At 36.7% G+C, this 21,757-nt stretch overlaps 2 protein-coding genes across 2 annotated transcripts in view; one reads left to right on the plus strand and one right to left on the minus strand.

Annotated features, from left to right (window-relative positions):
- Positions 1-2,438: 2,438 nt before the first annotated feature.
- Positions 2,439-10,873, minus strand: ddx1 (DEAD (Asp-Glu-Ala-Asp) box helicase 1). The gene is made up of 26 exons (XM_065256756.2): positions 10,781-10,873; positions 10,620-10,671; positions 10,432-10,495; positions 9,885-9,914; positions 9,693-9,789; positions 9,538-9,585; positions 9,298-9,381; positions 9,116-9,199; positions 8,948-9,024; positions 8,788-8,860; positions 8,509-8,585; positions 8,305-8,419; positions 8,077-8,215; positions 7,940-8,000; positions 7,767-7,865; positions 7,593-7,682; positions 7,327-7,515; positions 6,936-6,987; positions 6,684-6,830; positions 5,730-5,821; positions 5,569-5,641; positions 5,031-5,103; positions 4,877-4,919; positions 4,687-4,782; positions 2,884-3,004; positions 2,439-2,797 (listed from the first exon to the last, which is right to left on the minus strand). Exons 1-26 carry the CDS (start codon positions 10,794-10,796, stop codon positions 2,667-2,669), a joined length of 2,223 nt encoding a protein of 740 aa, XP_065112828.1. The 5' UTR covers positions 10,797-10,873; the 3' UTR covers positions 2,439-2,666.
- Positions 10,874-11,058: 185 nt separating this feature from the next.
- Positions 11,059-21,757, plus strand: part of nbas (NBAS subunit of NRZ tethering complex) — a 205,906-nt gene continuing 195,207 nt past the window's right edge. The window contains exons 1-6 of the mRNA XM_065256755.2: positions 11,059-11,209; positions 11,537-11,588; positions 12,214-12,250; positions 14,214-14,291; positions 14,808-14,855; positions 15,758-15,801. Coding sequence (XP_065112827.1) covers positions 11,117-11,209; positions 11,537-11,588; positions 12,214-12,250; positions 14,214-14,291; positions 14,808-14,855; positions 15,758-15,801 — 352 coding nt within the window. The 5' untranslated portion in view covers positions 11,059-11,116. The remainder of the gene's footprint in view (positions 11,210-11,536; positions 11,589-12,213; positions 12,251-14,213; positions 14,292-14,807; positions 14,856-15,757; positions 15,802-21,757) is intronic.

A 21,757-nucleotide genomic window follows, 5' to 3' on the forward strand; every position in this document is an offset into this window, starting at 1 on the left:
TTGTAATCAAACAATCAGTGAGCCCCACTCACTTCCATAGTATTCTTTTTTCCTACTATGGAAGTAAATGGAGCTCACAAACGGTTTGGTTACCAACATTCCTCAAAATATCTTATCTTGAGTTCATCCAAAGAAATGTATACAGGTTTGTAACAACATGAGAGCAAAGGCGGCTCGTGACTCTATGTGTTCGGAGTGTCATGTGTGTTGCATGTGTTTTCAAAATATGTGTTTGTTGCTTCATGTGAACCATGTGCATCAAGTGTTTTGTCAAAATAAGCGCTTGCTGCACATGCGTCAAAACCGTTTATGTTCACAAAATACACGCAAGACACTCCCTTAACAGTAAACTCTGATTATGCATGAGATTATGCGAGTATCTGGCAAACGCGAGCATCTCTTTTATCATAAACCCTTCAGACGCGTCTCAGCAGGCACTTATTTTGACAAGACACGTGATGCACATAGGTTTACTCGACGCGCCGAACACATATTTTGAAATTACGAACCACACACATGACGGGCTAAATACATGTTGTGACGAACTTCGCATCATGTGCCCTCGAAAAAAGAAGTCATTGGCCGCCACTGCATGAGAGTGAGTAAATGATGACAGAATTACATTTTTTGGGTGAACTATCCCTTTAACTTAATTTGTTAAGTTAAAGTAACAAAAATATCTGTTGATTTGACATTCACAGTGCACAGATGCACATGCACCTCACAGGTACATATTAAGACCTTTAAAAATTCCATTAAAGGAGAGGTGCATGATTTTTGCGTATGTGTGGGGCGGGTCTATCAAAAGAAGGTCCAGATTCTATTGGGGTAAATGTTTGCATTGGCTTTCAGAGATCATGCACCCCACCTTTAAGTTTGTACCTTTATTTCTGAGAGTGTACAGCAAGTTTTCTTGTTGCTCACTTGATGGAAACAGTGAGCAACTTAGCAGTGCAAAGGTCATGAGTTCAATCCTAGTCTTCAGACATAAATTTAAAGAATAGAAGTAGAACCTTTATTTATCCATAATGAATCCAACAATTTCCTTTTGTTTGAAGCATCATATACAAGGTCCTTTAGCCTGGCAGTGGCATTGTGATAACAGCACTCTCTCTTCCTTTGAACCTATGCGATCTGTATTACCTGCCACAGGGAAATTTCTCATCACCAGGTGCAAAGGAAATGCCCTATGGGCCTGGTGGGCGGGACTTCCCGTCTATTTTTTTCTAACTATAATCCGTCGCTCATACATAAATCCCTCATAGCAGTCAAAACAGCAGGTAAAAGGAAGGCTTTACAGGTAAGAGCTTCCTGGAATGTGACTGAACTTACCCGTGTTTGACGCAACACTTTTGAACCCGCGTCTTCTTGTTGGCCCCCTGGTTAAATTTTGACTCGGCCTAATCTTTGTTCTATCCGCACCTTTTACCATTTACGTGAGGATAATGGTGTTCAGACTTGAGAAAAGTCAATCTGTCTGAATTGTGTCATTAGTCTGTCGGGTAGCATGTTGAATGGGTTAAAAGTGAGACAGCAGGGCTTAGGGAAAGAGCAAAAGGGTGCATGTGTGTGAAGGCATACAAATGTATGTAGTGTCACTGTTAGCATTGGAAATAAAGACACACACTTAGGCAGCTGGAAACCATTTGCTCTTAGAAGTGCGCATGGAAACACACACACACACACACACACACACACACACACACACACACACACACACCTATTGCAGTTACATAACATAAAAGGGAATAGTAGTGAATTGGTGAAAAAAGAAACAGGAAAACACAAATGTTTACATGTCAATTTCGGTAAGGAGGCTAAATATTAAATCTTATTTTAATAAAGGTTTACAGATTCCATCTGGGCCGAGTTATGATTTCTAAAAGGAAACTGATTTGTTTAGACTGCATTGGCAAGCCTCATCTTTTACATGGATCTATATTCTGTACTGTTATATCACTAAATTTAAGGTGGCAAGGTATGTGTGTGGTCTTGTGTGGCTGTGTGTGGATTAGTTTAAAATGTATGGCTGTTTACAAGCACTGCTGTTAGTTTGGGGATAATTACAGAGAGACATGCTGTGTGTCATTTGAGTTTAAACGGTACTTTAATAACAGATGCTTACTAGGTTACTGCATGCATATACAGTTATGCAATTTCGGATTATTAATGACTTTGAACTTCATTGACCTCTTTTGTAGTTCCCTCTGATGTAAATAAAAATCAGCACTTCAGACACAAATCATATGGGCGTCCAAAATGTACTGGTGGTCAGGCTCTTTCTGTTAAGACAAGTGCACCCCCTAGTGTTAGTAAACGGGTATGCAACTTAAAAAATGTAGTGTAAGTGCAGCTATCTTTATATTTGTATGAAATTTAAATGTATTGTTGCACTGAATATTTCTAAATATTGAAATGAAAAACATAAACATTTAAAATAGTTTGCTCTTTAAATTTATTTAAAGATGACTCAAATGCTTTTTAAACACAAACTTTACATTTCCGGAAATCAATATTTTTCACAAGCAAATTTCCTTTGCATGTCAGACCATGCGAAACACAAATGAAATGCATTTGATCTGTAAGATTAGTGATGCATGTTTTTACATGTCTTTCTTTACTTTAATGGAGATTAAGTGCAAATGTTAGTGTGATTTTTTTGCGTTTTAAAATGCTTTGAAGAGCTGGTTGGGTAGATAGCTGAGATGAAGGAAAGATGTTTGTGCCTCTCTCTCCAGGTTGGCCAATTCCCGTACAGTTGGGGCCAATATATCCACATGGCCCTTATAGAGACCACCTGAGATGTTTGGGGAAAATAGGCAGCGATAAGTAACAAATATTTATGTAGAGATACAGGATGCAGGGACACACAAACACGCTCACCTCCAGTAGCCCTGCGCTGCCCGTAAGTCACTTTGCCATCGAATTCATCTACAGGTACTTTGATGTCAGGTTCACATTGAGTAATGGTGCATTTCAGATGTTCCTCTATTTCAGACAACAGCTAAAAACAGAAGAGAAGTAGGGCTGTCAAAGCTGTAATCACTAAAATAACCAAAAAAAATCAATTTATAGCATTATTTGATGACTCTTAGCAGCAGTAGTATTTTTTTACAAGATAAAATGAGATGAATGTACAGAAGTACAGATTTATTTTTTAAAATAACATTTTTATTTTTCTTCTTTTTTTGGCAGCAGTAGCTCTAGCAGCAAACTTCCATCCACGTCAAAACTGTTTCAAAGTTTTTGTTACCGTTTCAAAATATTCTATATGTTCCTTAAAAATAAAATATACTGCATTTAATAAAATAGTTTTACGAGACATTTAAAAAAGACATATTTAAGAGCTGCAATCTCAATACCGCAGCACTGTGAAACCGTGATATTTGCTTATAGGAGCAGTATGTAGGATTGTGGCTAAAACTGGTACTGCAATCACACAACTGGTGGCCAATACACAACATGACAACATAAACATCACTTGAGGGCTGCAACTTCACTTTTTAAATGACAATATCCTAGCTGGACCACTGTTGTCAGTGATATGAAAAAAAAAAAGATTTCTTACTGTCTAGTGACATATCACAGTGTTTCCCATACATTGATTTATTTGTGGTGGCCCACCACAGAATCAACACTGGCCCCCACAAATAGAATTTTCATGATTCCCATTTACATTTTTATTTCACCATTTAAAACAGCTTAATTCGGCTTAAAATATAATTTTATATATAATACAGATCAAATACAGATACAGATCAAAGAGTAGAAGTGAAACATATTTCAGGTGCCAACACTAGATCAAACTCAAACACAACATGATGATGTCACATATATGCTAATAAGCGGGTGGCGTCATCACCACCACAGTCTCCTCAAAATCCTGTGGGAAACACTGTATCAGGGCCATTTTATAATTAATTTATATACATTTCTTACATACTGTTCCTTTAAGGTTATCATACCAAAAATCTCATACTGCCGTTCATGCCTAGTATGGACAGACAAATCGCTGGAATCACATCTAGTTAGGACACGGTGTAAAACAGATCAAAATTGTCATTGTTAGCAATCTAACTAGCAGGCATGCCGCTGTGCAATATATCACAATATTGTATAAGTGCATATCATGATATGTGCATTGCATTGCAATAAACGAGCGGCGATTAAATTTTTATATGTCAAAAAGTAACATATGGTCAAAGTTTACTATTAAAATATATTTTAATACAATTTAAACCGATGCTAGAAAAAAAATTATGCATTATTTAGCATGCCATCGCATTTTCTTCAATATTGCACAGACCTAATTGAAACACAATTATTTATAGAAATAATGTGATCATTTGCATGAGATAAAATGTGGAACTAGCAGCAAAACAATTTTACAACTAAATTGTGAAGAAAATTTAGATTTGTATTCCGTTACGGTTTCAGCAACAGCAACATTAACAAATGGCTTTTATGGACAAACTTTAACAAATGACATCTCCACACAGTTGTGATCCATGCTCGCCATCTCCCCTCATCTTTAGCAAACCAAAACATTTTATTTTCGATGAGGTTTTTGTTTCAGAGATCAGTTTAGCCACTAGCCAGACTGATATATAAATACAGCATCCGATTAAACCGTTTATATGTGCAATTTTGCTGTAGAAGTGTAGAATAGGTGCAATAAATTCTTACCTCTTTCTCATTATACCAGATAGTGCAACCTCCGTTCTCTTTGAGTTTGGTGTTATAGCAACCCTTTCCTCTGTTGGGACAAACGTGGTACCACACCTGTGTATAAAATTCCCCCCAACAAACACAGTATTAGTACACACAAACACGTTCCATTTCTACGAATTGAATTTGTGCTTGACTTCCTACTTGCCTTCTCTTTCTCCATAGCAACCAGTGATATAGCCAGACCCATCCTGTAGTGACATCACACACATGCATAAATGACTCCATGTAATCGGAAATGCACAGACATGCTATCTTCAAGTAACCAAGTGAGTTTTAGGATAAAACATATTGGAAGTCACCTGTCTGCTCGGCCAACTCTTCCAATACGGTGAACGTAGTTTTGCTTTTCATCTGGTAGAGTCACATTTATCACTGCAAAAAATACCAGCAGCCAATGAATATTTGCTTTTTATACCACGGGTCTGTTGAATGTTTTATTCTGATTGGTTGAGAAATGTTCCACGGATGTTGATTATTTTTCGGTAAACCGCACCTATAACCTGTCAAATGTCTTCAAATAGGCAGCAGAGCATAGTGTGCATTATTTTCTTATAATTCAACGGCCCATCGTCAATTATTCCTTGTGGCTATTGAATGCTTTATTCTGATTGGTTGAGAAATGTTTTTTTTTGATGTGGTAACCATCAAATACGTGGAAAAACTGACTCCAGTCCTTTGAATTATTTGAAAATAATGCACATTATCAATTTTTCGTATTGTTAGTCATGATGCCTTGCAAGCCAGTATGTAGGAAGAAACATTACACAAAAACAATAATTATTGCCTAGTCAGCTGTCATTCTAGATCTTAAAGTAGAGAAGTGCCGGCCTTTCTTACCGTAAGGAACACCATGGATATCGATTCCTCTAGCAGCAACATCTGTACAAATCAGAAGCTTCACTTCCTTTTTCTAAAGATGATAGAAGAACGCTTTTGACTATGATTTTTAGGCAAGGTATTCAAAGCCACACAACTTTTTTTCCAGATTTTTTCTTTACCTTGAACCGATCCAAGTTTCTTTTGCGCTCATCTGGTTTCCTGTCACCATGAAGACAAACACAAGAGAACTGGTGTCCTTTCTTGTCTGAACCTGAGAGAAACAGAAAAAAAATGTACTTAAGTCAAATGGTTGCATCTAGACCTGTTGCCATTATAATGGCTGTTATGGTGATTTTCCATTGCATAGTACCCCACGGTTTGGGTCAGGTCAGCTTACTTTTGGGGGCTTTTCCACTGGGTGCAGTACATAGTACCCAATACTTTTTTTTAGTACCACCTCGGTTGGGGTTGCAAGCGACCCGAGCTGATACCAAAACGTGATGCAAAAACACTGTAGATCACTGATTGGTCTGAAAGAATCGTCACTACCAGCGTCATCGCTATAATGTAAAAGATTCGCTTTACCTTCATGCTAGCTTGCGCTGTCTCAAGTGTGCTTTGCTGTAAGTTTCCAAACTCTCTTTTAGCGATGAAAAACATCCACAGGTTGATTATCAGGAACACCATAACAGTTTTTTCCAGACTTGCAATTTGTGGCGGCACATTCGCAACGCGCATGTTCACATATATGCTTAAACTTTAATGAGGCTCAGCGAAGCACGTCAACTGAGTGATTGTCATGTTAGACAGAGGTTGTGATAAACACGATGTGCAAACATGTATTTGTGGTGGCCAATTTTTATTTTGTGGCGGACTGAGAAATAAATGAATGTATGGGGATGTACAATGACGTTCTCACTTGTATGATGTTACAGCAGTAGGCAGCGCAAATATAACGACACGCCTATAATCCCACCCACTCCAAAGTGTTACTAAACTCGATGGAAAAGCAAACCAAGCCAAAGTGAGGTGAGATGACCCGACCTGACCCAAACCAAACCAAACCAAACCGTGGGGTACTTTGCAATGGAAAAGCGCCATTAGAAAAAACAAGAGCTGTGCAATGGCCTCACCTCCTCCTTGTTTGATAAAGTACTGCTCCATATTGTCACAGTCGATCTTTGTCCTGCAGAAGATGATGGCCTGATCCATCTTATGCTCTTTAATGGCTCTCACGGCATACTCTCCCTTCAGAATCTTGATGGCCTCTGACCACATCTCTGATTAAACCATATAAGAGGATTCAGTTATGACAAGTAGTTATATTAGATGTTCATAATCGACTTCTGCATGATGTTGGTAATGTATTGGCTAGGGAGTCTCACCTGGGGTGTTGGCTCCAGGGTGTGTGCTATCACTGGCATGAACTTCATCAGTCTGAAGGAACAACATTTTCACTTAATTCTAATTCTAGACACATTGTGCATGGAAGACCTTGGTGGCATACAGGCCTAGCGTTTAAATATGATAACAGTGTCAGGTTTTGACATCATAGGTTTAAACAAACACTGTACACAGACCCATTCGTTCGCATAAAAAAATGGACCACACTTCAGCCTTCTGTATAAACATAGTACTTTGTTATCTTAAGAAAGACTGAATCACATACTTTCATAATAAACATTTAGCAACTCATTGGTAAGTAACTCTAAAATAAATCGTCTTCTGTCAAGTTTGGATGAATACTGAAATCTTGAAAAAGTGAAATAGGTTTACCCTAACGTGGTTCTTGCCCAGTTTCTCCCACAGCCTGTCCAATTTGGGGTTGACTGGCACCACCACGTGATGGACGGTTTCTGGTACAGAATCCTCTCCTTTCAGATCCACCCATGTGGGAAAATGCATGATCTTCTCTGAGAGCTTCTTTACCTCAAACGAGTGCAGCGTGGCAGAGCAAACTATCACCTGCAACATTAAACATTCACTTATGAGGACCTGTACCTGAAAAAAGCCATTAAAAGTACATCGAGAGCTTCAATGACCTGTAGTCTCTTGCCATCTGAGGTGACCTGGGGGATCTGGTTGTAGACCCTCATGATGAAGTCAGTGTACCCAGATGTGAGAAGTCCATCCTGGGCACAGAGAAAGTATGAAAATGATGTGCTTTAAAATAATAAAAGTCAAGAAAATGTGTAAATGGACAATATTTAACTTACACACTCATCTAGGACCAGGAAGCGAACTTGGGATAAATCCAACTTTTTCGTGGATATGAGATCATCCAGCCTACCTGGGGTCCCAACTACTATATCGACCTAAAACAAGAACATAATCATTTAAAAAGGTCCCATTTATTTCTTCTAAAATTAGGTGAGATTTGGACACTTACCCCACTTTCTAAAATGGAGAGTTGTTCTTTAGCAGCCACACCTCCGATGATAAGAAGCTCCCTGCAGTAACATCATCACGCTCAGATATCTTCAAACACCATACAACAAAATAATCAAACTGCAATTTTCAGCTCACCTTAGTTTGGGGTTTTCAACATATTTCTTGAACTGGCTGACATTGTTAAGGGTTTGTTCAGCCAGCTCTTTAGACGGTTCAATGATCAGCGCTTTGGGGGAGTGAGAACTGGATTTGACCTCACTAACTTTAGCACTGCCTGAGGACATAAACAATATACAGGCGGGATACATAAATTAAATACATCCGGTGCAGGTAATAATCAAACAAATCTGATTTGAAGCTCACCTGTCTGGGTGGATTTGACCACATGACCATCTGAAGCCTGGCTCAGGGCCACAAAGCCGTCTTTGGGCTGGTTTTTGAAAGGTTCTTCACCAAAGTTGAATTTCAGTTCAGCGTTCTTTTAAAGACACAAATATGCTTCTCAGTATGTTTCGTAGCTTGCAAAAAAAAGTTTGTATTGACTGCAAAATAGTAGTTGTTGGATACCTTTAACACGCAGGAAGGAAAGAAGGGCTGGTTTTTCAGCTGCGGAGGGATTTCAAATGCCAAACCCAGATCATTACCTGTGAGAGCCAATCAGAAATCAGAACAGCAACTTGGGTGTATATTCACCAAAATAGTTTGTGTTACACTGGCTGATATGGCAATTGTATGCTGTTGTGCACCATTATGTCAAAGTAATCAAGTAATTGATGTGTTTATGGGTAAAACGTTCAATCTGAATAATAATTGAGTGCAATAATACAAAATAAAAAAGTGTCTCACCATTTTTTGAGAATGACAAATGATTTTTGTCCAGATCTATGTAGCAACCGATGGTATCATGCATAGTGAACTCCTGGAACACACACACACTAAATCATGTCAATCTGCCACATCTTGAAGTTTAAACAGCAACATATTCAACATTTTCATCATGCTGTACCTCTCCATAACTATCAAACTGCTTATTGTGAGACTTCTTCCCAGTTCCTCCAAAGCCAAATCCATATTTATCCGTCCCTAACAGGAACAGGATAACAAACATTGTTATTAAAAATATTAACACCAGTTTAGTGTAACGATGTCATACTAAAAGACATGACCAACGTACCCAAGTCCAGTGATGCTTGGCCAGTGGACCAGCCCACCCTGCACAACCCTTGATCGTGACAGGACACCTCGTAATAATACTTGCCTGAACAAAAAGGAAAATTTAAAGAAATATTTTAAAAAAACTCAAGACTCCCTCTGGTTTTAGGAAGAAACAAATGGACAACAAGTATGATCTCCAACCCTTTGTGACTGCTTTGGTGGAACGACATCCATGCCACTCTTTGAATTCTCTGCTCTGACAACAAAGACCATCTGGACCAATAGCTGAAGATAAAATAAGGGTAATAATAATAATAATTATACATTTTTTAATATAAAATCACATCTCTCTAAAGGAAGAGAATAAAGGAGTGAAGTATGTTTATAAAATCAGGCCAACTGTCTTCAAAATATTACATATGGCTGTTTTTAAACACTTACCAAATGCTGGACTTCTGTCATAAGGGTTCATCTGCCATTTATTGAAAACTGAGGTGGACCAAACCAGAGAACAACCATCAATACATTTCACGCAATAGGCTTCTTACTATAGGAAGCTAAAACAGTGTACAGTTATGATCAACTAATTGAAATACCTGCTCCTCCTGTCTTCACGGCACTGCGTCCCTTCTTCCCCTCCTGTTGGTCTTTAAGGGTCTCGTAGACTATTTGGATGACTGGAATACTAAAGGCCTAAAAGATCACATACATTTTTGCATTTTACGGTTACATTTAATTTGTTTTATAAAAATGTGCATAGAACAAAACGTAAAAGCGTTTAAACTTACTCCAGTTTTTCCACTTCCTGTCTCAGCTGCCTATAAATGAAACATAGATGCATTGATCATTCTTATTTGAGAAGCTATATATTAGCAAGGGGTGATTTTATAATTGCAGGTACATTTGGTGTGCAAAGTCATTATTTTTTTCTCCTTTTTAAATGGTTTAATATTTTTTATTTTATTTTAATAATTTGTTACTTATTGGCATGGATCACATGATGTTACTGGCCATAACAATCTAATATTTTTTGTAAAATGTGTCTTATATAGCTGAAAATCTAAGTCAATCCTGTTGTTTGAAATCCCTGTCCGTGTCAGTTCTGTTACCGTCAACTCTGTTATCAAGTTAAAGTAACAGTGTTGACAGTAGTATGTAACAGAACTGGCATAAACATAGAAACACAAACTCTCTCCTTCATTCTCACTCACACACACATAGACACATGACTGTCAACACTGTTACTGTACCTTGGTAACAGAGTTTGACGGTAACAGAACTGACATTGACTAATTTGGACAACAGGATTATGATTAAAAAAAATTTGCATCTCACCATAAGCACGTCTCCTCCACCCAGAATCAGTGGTATGGATTCGGCCTGAATGTCTGTCGGCAGGCTGAAGAAATAATAATCACAAATAATCACTTACTTAATTATGAACATATAATCAAATGACTAATAATTATAAGTACAAATGTAAGATGTGTACTGTAAGAAAACCAAAATAAACTCAAACATACAGCCAGTCCAATTCTTCCACTGCCTGCGCGATTTCAGGCATCACTCCCATTTCTGAAAGATAAAACAAAGATCTATAAAAATGAGGACTATTGTAACCACATTGGCTTGTTGCTAAACATGCTTTCTAATAGTACTGATCAGAATGACAAGTAAATATTACCGCCGAATGCAGCCATGGTGTCAAACTCCTGCGAGTTTCTCACCGGAAGTAACGTGGAATAGCGACTGTTTGACAGGGTGTTACACGGACATATGTTCGTGCGAACGGCGCTTACTTCAGTTCCGCTCATTCTGGTTTTATTCACAGATGAGATACAAATATTTTTGTTAACTTTCCAAATTAGTACTGTTAGACATTAAATGTTTTGCAGTATATTCCATTTAGAAAGACATTTATCAAAAATCAGTTACATTATTTCGAAGATCTTCAGTGACTATAAGTGTACTTCGCGAGCCGCCGTAGTGTGACGTTGGCGCTGTACAATTCATTGAAAACATGGCAGGTGATATTAAACTAGAAGACGAGGAGGAGAATATTTTATATGATTTACTCATTAACACCGAATGGCCACCTGAAACAGACACACAGGTTTGTCAAAATTCAAACGCTTATTTGATCTAGCGCCTGATATAGAGATATATGCGCAGATTCATGACAACAGTTCTTGCTTAAGCCACGTATCCAAGTTCATCATGATGACAGTGTTTAACATTAAATATGTATATGCTATAAATATTATCATGATGATGATGATTGACGACTCATATTTCTTGTGTGGATAACAACTTATAATCACAGGCTGATTGTTGCTACGTACTTTATTCATACTTAGGGTACTCAACAGTAGAAATATGATACCCATAATATCATGCCAGAGACTCAGAGTACAGTATGCTGTCTGTGTTTCCTTTTCAGCTGCGTGGACTACAAGAACACAACTCTTCACTCATTGCTAAGGCAGTAACAGGTAACGTAACTATCTATATTAGATGAATGAGATACTTTATCCCTACTGCAGCCTTTCTGTACATAATTTAAAAATAAAAGTAAATAAGAGGGAACTGCTCATCTAGCCTGCATGTTTGGGCATGAAACATGAGTATGATGGACATAAATGCTATCTGGATAGGTGACAAGGATCTGATGCAGACCCCAAATATGTCCAAAATTATGTACTATGCACTGTTTACTTTACCATCAAGTATGAATTTTAGAACTGTAGTAGCTTCTCAAATGGATTATTGAAGTTGTATCCCAAATGATGTACTCCACACTACACACTGACTTGGTACTCTTTCATCAAATTCTTTTTTGTTTTGTCTCAAATGGATTACTAAAATATTTTTACTTAGTGGAACTACAGTACAAGAAGTTTCCCAATTTTTCACTACTTGGAGTACAAAATGGTGTAGAATAGTGTGATAGTATGTGATTGGAATGCACCTCTGGTTAAGGTATTGAATTGATTTAGTAAAATAGTTTTGATTAAAGTGTTGTATCCACCATTGTTTTCTTTTGTCAGTTTAATAATCTGTATTATTACAGTCACAAATTGCATGTAATAATATTATGACCATTCTTTTGTCTCACAGGGCCTTTCAGGTTTATTCTGCATTACCTTTGGTACAGGTGAGATTATATGGCTTTGTTATGACTTGAAAGTATAACATATAGCTTTGTTCCTAAATATTTAGAATAAGTCACAGTAGTTGATTTACTATAGTATTTGTTCAGATGCTTTAAAAAAAAAAGAATTTAAGAATGTTCATATTAGTGAATGTGAATGAAAATGTATGTCATTAGTACAACATGGTAATAAAGTAAATAGTTATAGGTACTGTATGGTCTGACAGCTCTAAGCAGCTTCCTTATGCTGGGTACACACCAAAAGATTTTTTACATCTTATAAGATTGTCAAAATGTAATAGATGACAAACATGATGATAAAAAATACTAGATTTAACAGATTTAACCTGTAGTGTGTGGTGTGCCATGATGTGTCAAAGACAGCACACACCACACATGAACAGATTTTCAACCAGAGTCTTGACTGTGAACACAGGAAATCTCACAAAATCTTGCGAGACTTCAAAATAAGCATGGCGGACGATATGCAGGAAGACATTTCAATAATAGTGTTGGCAATGCTTTTCACCAAAAATTCAAGGAAAAAAAAGGGTTTGGGTGAAGTCGTGGAGACAGCGGGAACATGGTCTGTACAAGTTCACTTTGCATCAACTTTACTTTGTGCTGCGCCATGACTGCTTTCGTCTTCCATCATCTCACTTTCTGATTGGATATTGTTTCGTTTCACATGATAATCTAAGAGCGTGTATTAGTTTTTCCTCGGGGTTTCCCCCACACATCAGGATTTCTCGATTCGCAATCGGTGTGGCTCCAACGTTCTTCCGATCAGGTTCGGACATTCTTAACACACCTCACACCAAGGGAAAATCAAACAAGATGATCTGTAGGACCATCAAGATGATCTGTAGGACCATCAAGATAATTGGGACATAGCTAGAATCGTTGGAAGGAGGGAAATCGGCCCAAAATCAGCCTGATTATCTTTTGGTGTGTACCCAGCATTAATGCCCTGTTCACATTACAAGCGACCCGCAGTGACAAAAAGTAAAAAAAAAGTGAACTTTATGCAAGTGATGAGCGACTTTCGGGAACGACAACCGATTGGAGTGAAGTGTGGAGTTGTTACTAGGACACTGGGAAAAATTTGTTTTTAGTACAAACCTAAAAATTCTTGCATTTAAGATGCATTTTTGATCAACAAAATGACCCAAGAAATTAAGTATAGTTTATAGACAAAAAATAAGTGAATTTAAGTGAATTTGTGCTAAGAAAAAAAATCTTGAACTTTTTTCTTAAACGCTTAATTTCAGAAAAACGTTCTTACCCCATTGGCAGAGTTTTTTGCTTATTTTAAGCACATATTCATTTAAATTGTAATTTATTTTGTCTGAAAACAAAATTAAGAAAGTTATTTTTTGCATTGGACAACAAGAATTACACTGCAAAAAATTATTTTCAAGAAAAAAAATTCTTAGTATTTTTGTCTTGTTTTCAGTAAAAATATCTAAAAAAATTAAGATGCTTTTTCTTGATGAGCAAAACGACCCAAGAAAATAAGTCTAGTTTTAGACCAAAAATATCAAACTTAAGTGATTTTGTGCATAAAACAAGAAAAAAATCTGCCAATGGGGTAAGCACATTTTTCTTGAATTTTTCTTGAATTTAGTGTTTAAGAAAAATGTTCAAGATTTTTTTGCTTACCCCACTGGCAGAATTTTTCTTGCTCATCAAGAAAAAGCATCTTAATTTAAGAATTTTTAGATATTTTTACTGAAAACACTAATAAATTTTTTTCTTAAATCATGGAATTCCTTCAACTGACAAAGTCGCCAGGTCAGGTGCCAACGGTCACTGTTGGAAATTGCCAGCTATCCATTAAAATGAATGGAATAGTGTCGCTTGGTCGCTGTGTGCTGCTTGAAATGTGAATGGGGCATTAGTGTTTGTTTGAGTAGCAGTTCAATGCCCACTGGCTCCTCCCATTGAAAGCTTGTCTCTGTTTTAGCCCTTCTAGCTCAACTCTGCCACCTGGTCTGGTGCGCCTTGCTACCAAACAAGTGAACTGGCAACTGGTGCTGGCAAGGTAATATCACCCATCTTTGACATCTAAAAGCTTTTCAAACAGTCTGGATCAGTCTATTGCAGGATGTATTAGCATTTCAGGTCTATTGATCATCAATCCTTTATTGATCCAGCATTCAATGTTGTGTCCTTCCAGTTTTGATTTTGGACCTGGAGCTTGATTATTTTTTGTTGATGTCAGTAAATCATTAGTTTGTGCTTACTTCACTACAGTGTTTTCTTTGCATTTCAAGATGTGCTGATAACACAGCAGTTTGTTTCGGTCTTCGTATTTTAATTAAATTTCCCTTGGTGGATGCAAGCCATGTAATCTCAATCCATGTAATCTCTGCTGTGTTTCTTGTTCCTGTCAGTTTTCTAGTTATGCAAAACAGTGAAATACCAACAGAGACTTTCAACTTTAATTAGTTATTGATCTGCAGATAGAAGACACGTTTTTTTGTGTGATAGAAGTGTTTATTTTTGCTGTATGCAATCATTTTGTCATGTTTTTTCCTCTATTTGTTTTTCTATGCAGTAATGGGAAGCTTCTTGCTGTCGTTCAAGACCAGTGCGTGGAAATAAGGTAATTTTGCACACTGGTTGGAAATGTTGGCCCTTTTTATAATTGGTTAATTTTTCACCCTTTTCTCTCATGTTCTGTATGGTTGAGCAGTTTTACTTGTGTGATCGATGATGTGGTGCACATGATGTATTTTTAAATGTATAGATGTGTGTGTCTTGTGCGTGTGTTCTCATGTATGGTTCAGTTTCAGAAGGTGTGATTTATTGGGCTAAGCATCAGCTAATCCTAACGCTGAAATGAAAGTCACACATGAGGGCACAAGGAAGCTTTTTCTTGTAATTCAGAGACTGGCGTTCAAAAAAACATTGAATTGCTTAACCTATTAAAGTCTGTGTAAAGTCATTTCATAGAACAGTTTCTAAAAACATTATAAATCTATTGCTTAAACACATTACGAAGACTGTGAACTATGTAGTACTGAATTGTGGAGTTATACCGTTAAACAGTTTTTCACATTTCTGTGTTCAGGATTATTTAGGCAGGGCTAAAACAGTGTCTCAATGACGCACTGGACTGGAGCCACCGAGCATGGCCCTGCTCCTTACACAAATGTGAGCATCCATTCAGGTTGTAGCTGTCATTGTAAGTCCGTAAGAAGCCAATGCTTTTCCGCGAGTAGGTGTGGTTTCAGTGCCAACAGTGGACACGCCCCCAGCGTTTGAGACCAGATAATCCAGACTGTTTTCCAAGATTTTGATAATTTATTTGATTTATTTGGCATTTTTTTAATGATTCAAATTTGTCTGGGTGGCTCACAAACTGAGAACACATTTAGTATCAGACTTTACACAGACTTTAAGTATATAGTTGTTGTACTCTGCTCGTCTATTTTAAGCTCAAAGCTCTAAAGTGCTAATATCTATAACCAACTCACTTCTAATGGACTTCTCTCTCTTTTTTAGGTCTGCTAGAGATGATTTTGGATCCATCATTGGGAAATGTCAAGGTATGATGAACATCTTTTTACTTTTTTGTGATATGTGCCAACCTTGTCTGAACTAGCAATAGGAATAACTGTGAAAAATGTGCTATAAAATGGTCTTCAAAGCGATGCCATAGATCTGTTTTTTTTTTGTCAGCCGAACCTCCTTGACTTAAATTATTTATTTGCAGTAGCCTACCTCGTGAGATTTTAAGTAAAAATGTAAATAATTTAATAGAACATTTGCATGCTTAAATTAAAAATATAAAAAACATAATTTTTTATAAAAAAATTTAAAGTTTTTTTCAGTAGTATTTGTGACCCTGGACCACAACATATACAGTCCATTATTTGAAATTGAGATGTATAAGCTGAAAAAAAAAACGCTTTCTTGATGGCATAGATTGTTAGGTTTATGGCCGAGATACAACTATTTAGAATTCTGGAATCTAAGGGGCTGTTTACACTTGGTATTAAGATGTGTTTTCATCGATCGGATCATAAGTGGACGAGAGAGACGCATCACGTTTACACCTGGTATTTAAATCCATCTCTCTTGTCCACTTTTGACCACTTCTGTCCTGAATACTATGAGGGGGTGGTCTGTGAGACGGTGGGTGAGTCTCTCTGCTGTCATTCAAACGTGAGCGGGAGTAATTATGAGTTTATATGGACGCAAACTAATATTATGTCAGAGTCCACTGCTTTTGTTGTAAGTAATCATGCTGCACAGAGTTTTGTACATGTATATGTTAGAGCTTTCTCTGAATTTTCAGCTCAATTGATGAAATAGGATCGCGCAACTTTCACACGCTTTCAAAACGAAACTATGGAGATCCTCCGCATTAGTTTTATCAATGAAAGGCTAAAAATAGTGCTGTTCACCTTATTTTCACGCCAGAAGTACAAAAAAGACGTAAAACTTGTGTTTAATACCTCAAATTAGATAAATGGGCGGAGAGAAGGCGGTCGCATGTGGCTGTTCGAACACATTCAACCACATGCGTTCCGCAACTCCAAAGCGATCCGATCGAAAGTGGTTTCGACTACCTCTGGATGTGGTTGAAAGTGGTCGAAAGTGGACGAGCTCAAAACGTTTTGAACACCGTTTACACCTGGCATTAAAGCGTAACTAAACCCCTGGTCAGAGCCTGACTCCACCCACTGCAATATTTGAAAAATGCAAGAAAAGTAGGCAGATCCCAACGGAGATAGAGGGGACGAACTAAGTGTGTGGTGAGATCGTAACAAGGGCGTGGTGAGCTTGAACCTGCTTACGTCACGAGTCATTTTTTGGAGCCACCATCCAATAGGAAAATTCAACTGCAGTAGCCACTGTTCAACCTGAAGAGGGCAGCACTCAGACGTTTTTAGACCATATATTGTAGTATTGAAACACTTTATATCCAAATGTCAAAAAACTTACTAAAATCAATGAACAGCACTAATAAAGCATCATTCTTACAGATCATTAACTAAAAAAAGTTGGTTTAGGGTTTAGTTACTCTTTAACGTCGTCCACTTGTGATCCGATCGACGAAAACGCATGTTAAAGCCAAGTGTAAACAGCCTCTAAGGGTGCAAAACAAATCATAATTTTGAGATATATCTTCATGGAACAGGATCTGTAGTTAGGATATCAATAAAAACACACTGTGCAAAATTTTGAATTGTTACTACAATATCTAGAGGTTGCTCAAAGCCTTTGAAAATTTCCAAAATCACATATTTGTGCAAAAGCTGTTTTAAAAATGCACAACATACATAAAACTTGCTTTTTGGAGGGTAACTTTGTTCCAGTTATTTCAGTTTCCTCTGATCCGAGTAACCATATAGCGGACTTGCTTTGTGTTGCTTCAGCCATTGTCTCAATGTACTGTGTATTGTCTATTGTGCTTCATTCACATTGAAGCTTTCTTGCTTTGAAAGACATATCACAACTAAAACAGGAGTTTTAATTGCATGAAGCATGGTCAAATAAGTCCATTGCTACCATAAGTATATATATATATTATTAAACAATTATACATGCTAGCACAAGGTATCGCTTAATACGCAAATTTGTTAAACTTCAAAGGTCTTGAGCAACCTCTAAATATTAATTAATATAGAAAAAATGTTGCCCAATTTTTTCAAACATATTGGTGGGGTGAGAGCATGCAACTTTTAAAAGTTGAAAAATAAGGACCACCCTAAGGCCTATGCATATTAATTTGTATGTAAACATAATAGTTTTATAGTATTTTTAGAAATATTTAATAAATGGTATTATATAGAATACATGATAGTATTGCTTTTTATATAGCGATACATACTGTAAAAAATAATTGATTTACCAATCAAGAACAATACTTGTACATTCATGCACACATCTCAGTAGCCAAGCCATTTTAACTTTTAATCTATCTAAAAAATAAACATAATATAATGAAACTCTATAAGAAACATTACACTAAATGGAAACCTAGGGAATCAGACTTCGACAGAACCCCGGATCCATGAAAATCACAGTTTAATGCTATACCACTTCACACAGCTACTGTCACTTTCTGACACCAGTTGGGCTCTGCCCACAAAACGGGTCATCTCTGTTTGCAAACACGCAAAAGGTCTATTTATTAGGTATCATTGCTACTGGTTGTGCATTTTAAATCACAGAATACAAGTATACCCCAAAAATTATGTCCTTTTTGTCACATCCATTACGCATGCATGAACTCTTTAATCAGCGACTTTGGAAAATATAAACAGATGGTTCAATATATTGCTAATAAATGCATTCTCTGAGAAATTATATTTCAAGTTTTTACTGCAAATGTCACATCCATAACGCTGGAATGGCTCAATTCCAAAACATCTCAGATTAAAAATGATTTTCATTTGTGCTTTTGTTGTCTAAGGCTCTGTTTTTACTTGTGCTGTACAGCATATAAAGCATTACATTTCTGTTTTACAATATTTTATGAGCAAAATCATTCAGATGGTGCCTTCAATTCACTTTTATTCCTTTCCTTAGTTCATTTCAGTTCATTTCATGGATATGTGCATTCAGCCAATATCCGTGGTAAAAGCATAATTTCCAGTAGTCTGAACTTTATAATGGATGTGCTGATTTAATTCTTAGTCGCATGTGCTTTATATCCAGGCCTCTCATTTTTTTTTGTGTGGTAAAATGCAGTGTTTTATATCATGTAATATAAAGCTCGGTCCGTGCCTGGAAACCTGATGGGATTGTTTTTCCCTTGTGCCTGCACCTAAAACAGACTCAAGACGTGTAACCTCCTCAACCATTAATTTGATTCATTTCACTTAATCTATGAAACTCTTTTGTCTGTGAATGATATGCAGTGTAAATTTTGCATTAGATCAGACGTGTCAAAGTGTCATTCTGTTATGATGCTGCCATGAACCTGCTATACTGTTGCTTTTAGATTGCATTACTGTAGGAAGGGAGAAAAATGTGTGAAAAAGAAGTGTTTCTGTAGCTCAGTTGGTAGAGCATCATGTTACCAATGCAAAGGTCATGGGTTTGATCCCTAGGGGACACATATACTGATAAAATGTATAACGTGTAATGCACTGTAAGACGCTTTGGATAAAAACATCTGCCAAATACATAAATGTATTTGTAAGAGATAATTTTTTTTGGTCTGCTTTTACTTAAGAGAGAAAAATGCTTACATGCATACATTTGATTTTTTACAATATTTAGCATTGCACTAGCATAAAGACAACCTCAAAGCAAATAGATGTGGATTACAAACCACAATTTTTTCCAATTTCTTTAAAGATTGTGGCAGAAGAAAAATAGGCTCTGACTACTATGTCTCTATAATGATGTAAATAATTGTTTTAAAATTGACGAGTGAGCAAAAAGCAATGACAAAGCAGCATCAAGCCCAAACTAAAAGTCACAAGTTGATTACAATAAATGGCTGTTCGGTTTTGTGTCTAAATGCATTATTTCAATGTTTGTGAGTCCCTTTGGTTGTTTTTTTTTCGAGGGTGCACTTATGACTCAGCAGTCTTTTCATTTCTGGTAGAGGTGTTTTTATAGCGAGTACACTTTTAAGTGGGTGACATTGCTGACTCTGCATGTTTCCTTTGTATATAAACACACCTATTTTATCTCTACCTAACCCCCACCTTTTCTATTTAAATGAGATTTACACCATGCAGATCTGCCCAGATACCATGCAGTTTGCTCATCTCACAAATTCAGGCATATTGGTCCCAGCGTTCATCTTAGATTAATTAGCTTTTAACATCTGAGGGGTGATTTATGGACCCTGCTTAAGCGTTTCCCCTACAGAAATGTATCTTGCTAAGTGTGTTCAATGTAAAGTATTGAATATCACCAATATTTTTGCGGGTTCATACTTGAATAGAATTTGCCAGCTTGCGTTTCTTAGTTTTTAACACCGCAGGGGTCGGATTGATGAGAAGGTTGCTATAGCGACCGGCTACTTTGATGCACGCTGCTGCATCGCTTCTGTCTGATCTCAGTGGTACCACTCAGACCAAAGCCACTTTTTTTAAAGTGAAAGTCTGTTTGATTAACCCCCTCTTGTCTTGGGCAAAGTAGTTTGATTGTTTCCCAAGCACACGTTTGAAGCATGCAGTCTGCAGGAAGCTGCAGTTTATTCATATGAACTGTGATTAAACGGTAGTTTAATAGATCTTGGACATATGGGGAATGTTTTACTGGACTGATGTTTAAGTGTTACTATAGTACCTCTTTTACCAAGCTGTGTTTTTAAGCTGAAAATTGAGAACGCTGAATCAGATGTTTGATTTTTGCTCAGCGTTGTGTGACTGGTTATACCCAGTCGATTTTGATTTTTTTTGATCGTTTGCCTTTGTCGCAAGTGAATGCATCTCGATCTTTCAGGTAATGCTGGGTTGACAGTGCTCTTTGAAATAGGCCCATATTTGTATTGATTTACAGATTGTGCCTGTTTGGCAGACAGACAGGCGGCAGAAAGACGGATCAGAAAATTGAACTTGAGAATTCAAAAGTATAAGTGAAATTACATTTTGATCAGTTGTGAACCGGTGTGGATTCAAGGTTGGGAAAGGGCTCTTTGGATTCTATAATTGAGCAGATAAATAGTTTTAAGCACCGTTTAGCTGTCATTTCTGTGGTTTTAACACAATTTAATAATGGTTGGTTTTAAAAAGGTTTCCCAACAGTTCCTTGTCTGGTCTTTTTCCACCAAATATCAGCCTATACTTAGAGCCTAACACTTTAGAGTTGAAATGAAATTGAAATGAAAAACTATTATGTTTATGGGGAATATTATGTTTTTTTTTTTTTTTTACAAATGACTTATCTGTGAGCTTTATTTTATTTTTTTTACACTGCAAAACTGACTTTCTTAGTATTTTTGTCTTGTTTTCAGAAGAAATATCTAAAAATTCTTAAATTAAGATGCTTTTTCTTGAGTAGCAAAATGACCTAAAAAGATAAGTTTAGTTTATAGACAAAAAATGTAAAATTTTAAGTAAATTTAAACTTAAAACAGGCAAATATATTGACATTTTTGCTTGTTTTAAGCATAAATTCACTTAAATTGTATAGTTTTTGTGTATAGTAATTTTGCTCATCAAGAAAATACATCTTGATTTAAGAGTTTTTTGATATTTCTACTGAAAATCAGACAAAAATACTAAGTTAGAAAGTCATTTTTTTGCAGTGAATTCATGTGCCCTCATAATCTTTAATCAAAAACGAAAATCTCCTCCTCTCCTCGAAACATCCAGTCATATGGTATGGTGGGTGGGCGGGGTCCGGCCATCGCAACATGCCCATCTTCAAACAATTCAATCCAATTCTCGATGGACGAATTCAAGTTCCGCCCTACGTATTTTTCTTTTTTTGCAAAAAATGATTTTCAAGAAAAAAAAATCTTAGTATTTTTGTCTTGTTTTCAGTATAAATACCAAATATTTTTAAATTTAAAAGAAAAAAGTTCAAGAT

Source organism: Paramisgurnus dabryanus, chromosome 12 (genome assembly GCF_030506205.2).
Source record: "Paramisgurnus dabryanus chromosome 12, PD_genome_1.1, whole genome shotgun sequence".
Lineage (NCBI taxonomy): Eukaryota > Metazoa > Chordata > Actinopteri > Cypriniformes > Cobitidae > Paramisgurnus > Paramisgurnus dabryanus.

What these genes read in the sequence shown, in the direction of transcription:
- ddx1 (XM_065256756.2), bottom strand. An exon ending in GTGGAGGAGACGTGCTTATG is followed by an intron (nt 9,915 to 10,431) that starts GTGAGATGCAAA and finishes TTTCATTTATAG; the next exon opens with GCAGCTGAGACAGGAAGTGG. An exon ending in TTTGTCATTCTCAAAAAATG is followed by an intron (nt 8,586 to 8,787) that starts GTGAGACACTTT and finishes TGGCTCTCACAG; the next exon opens with GTAATGATCTGGGTTTGGCA.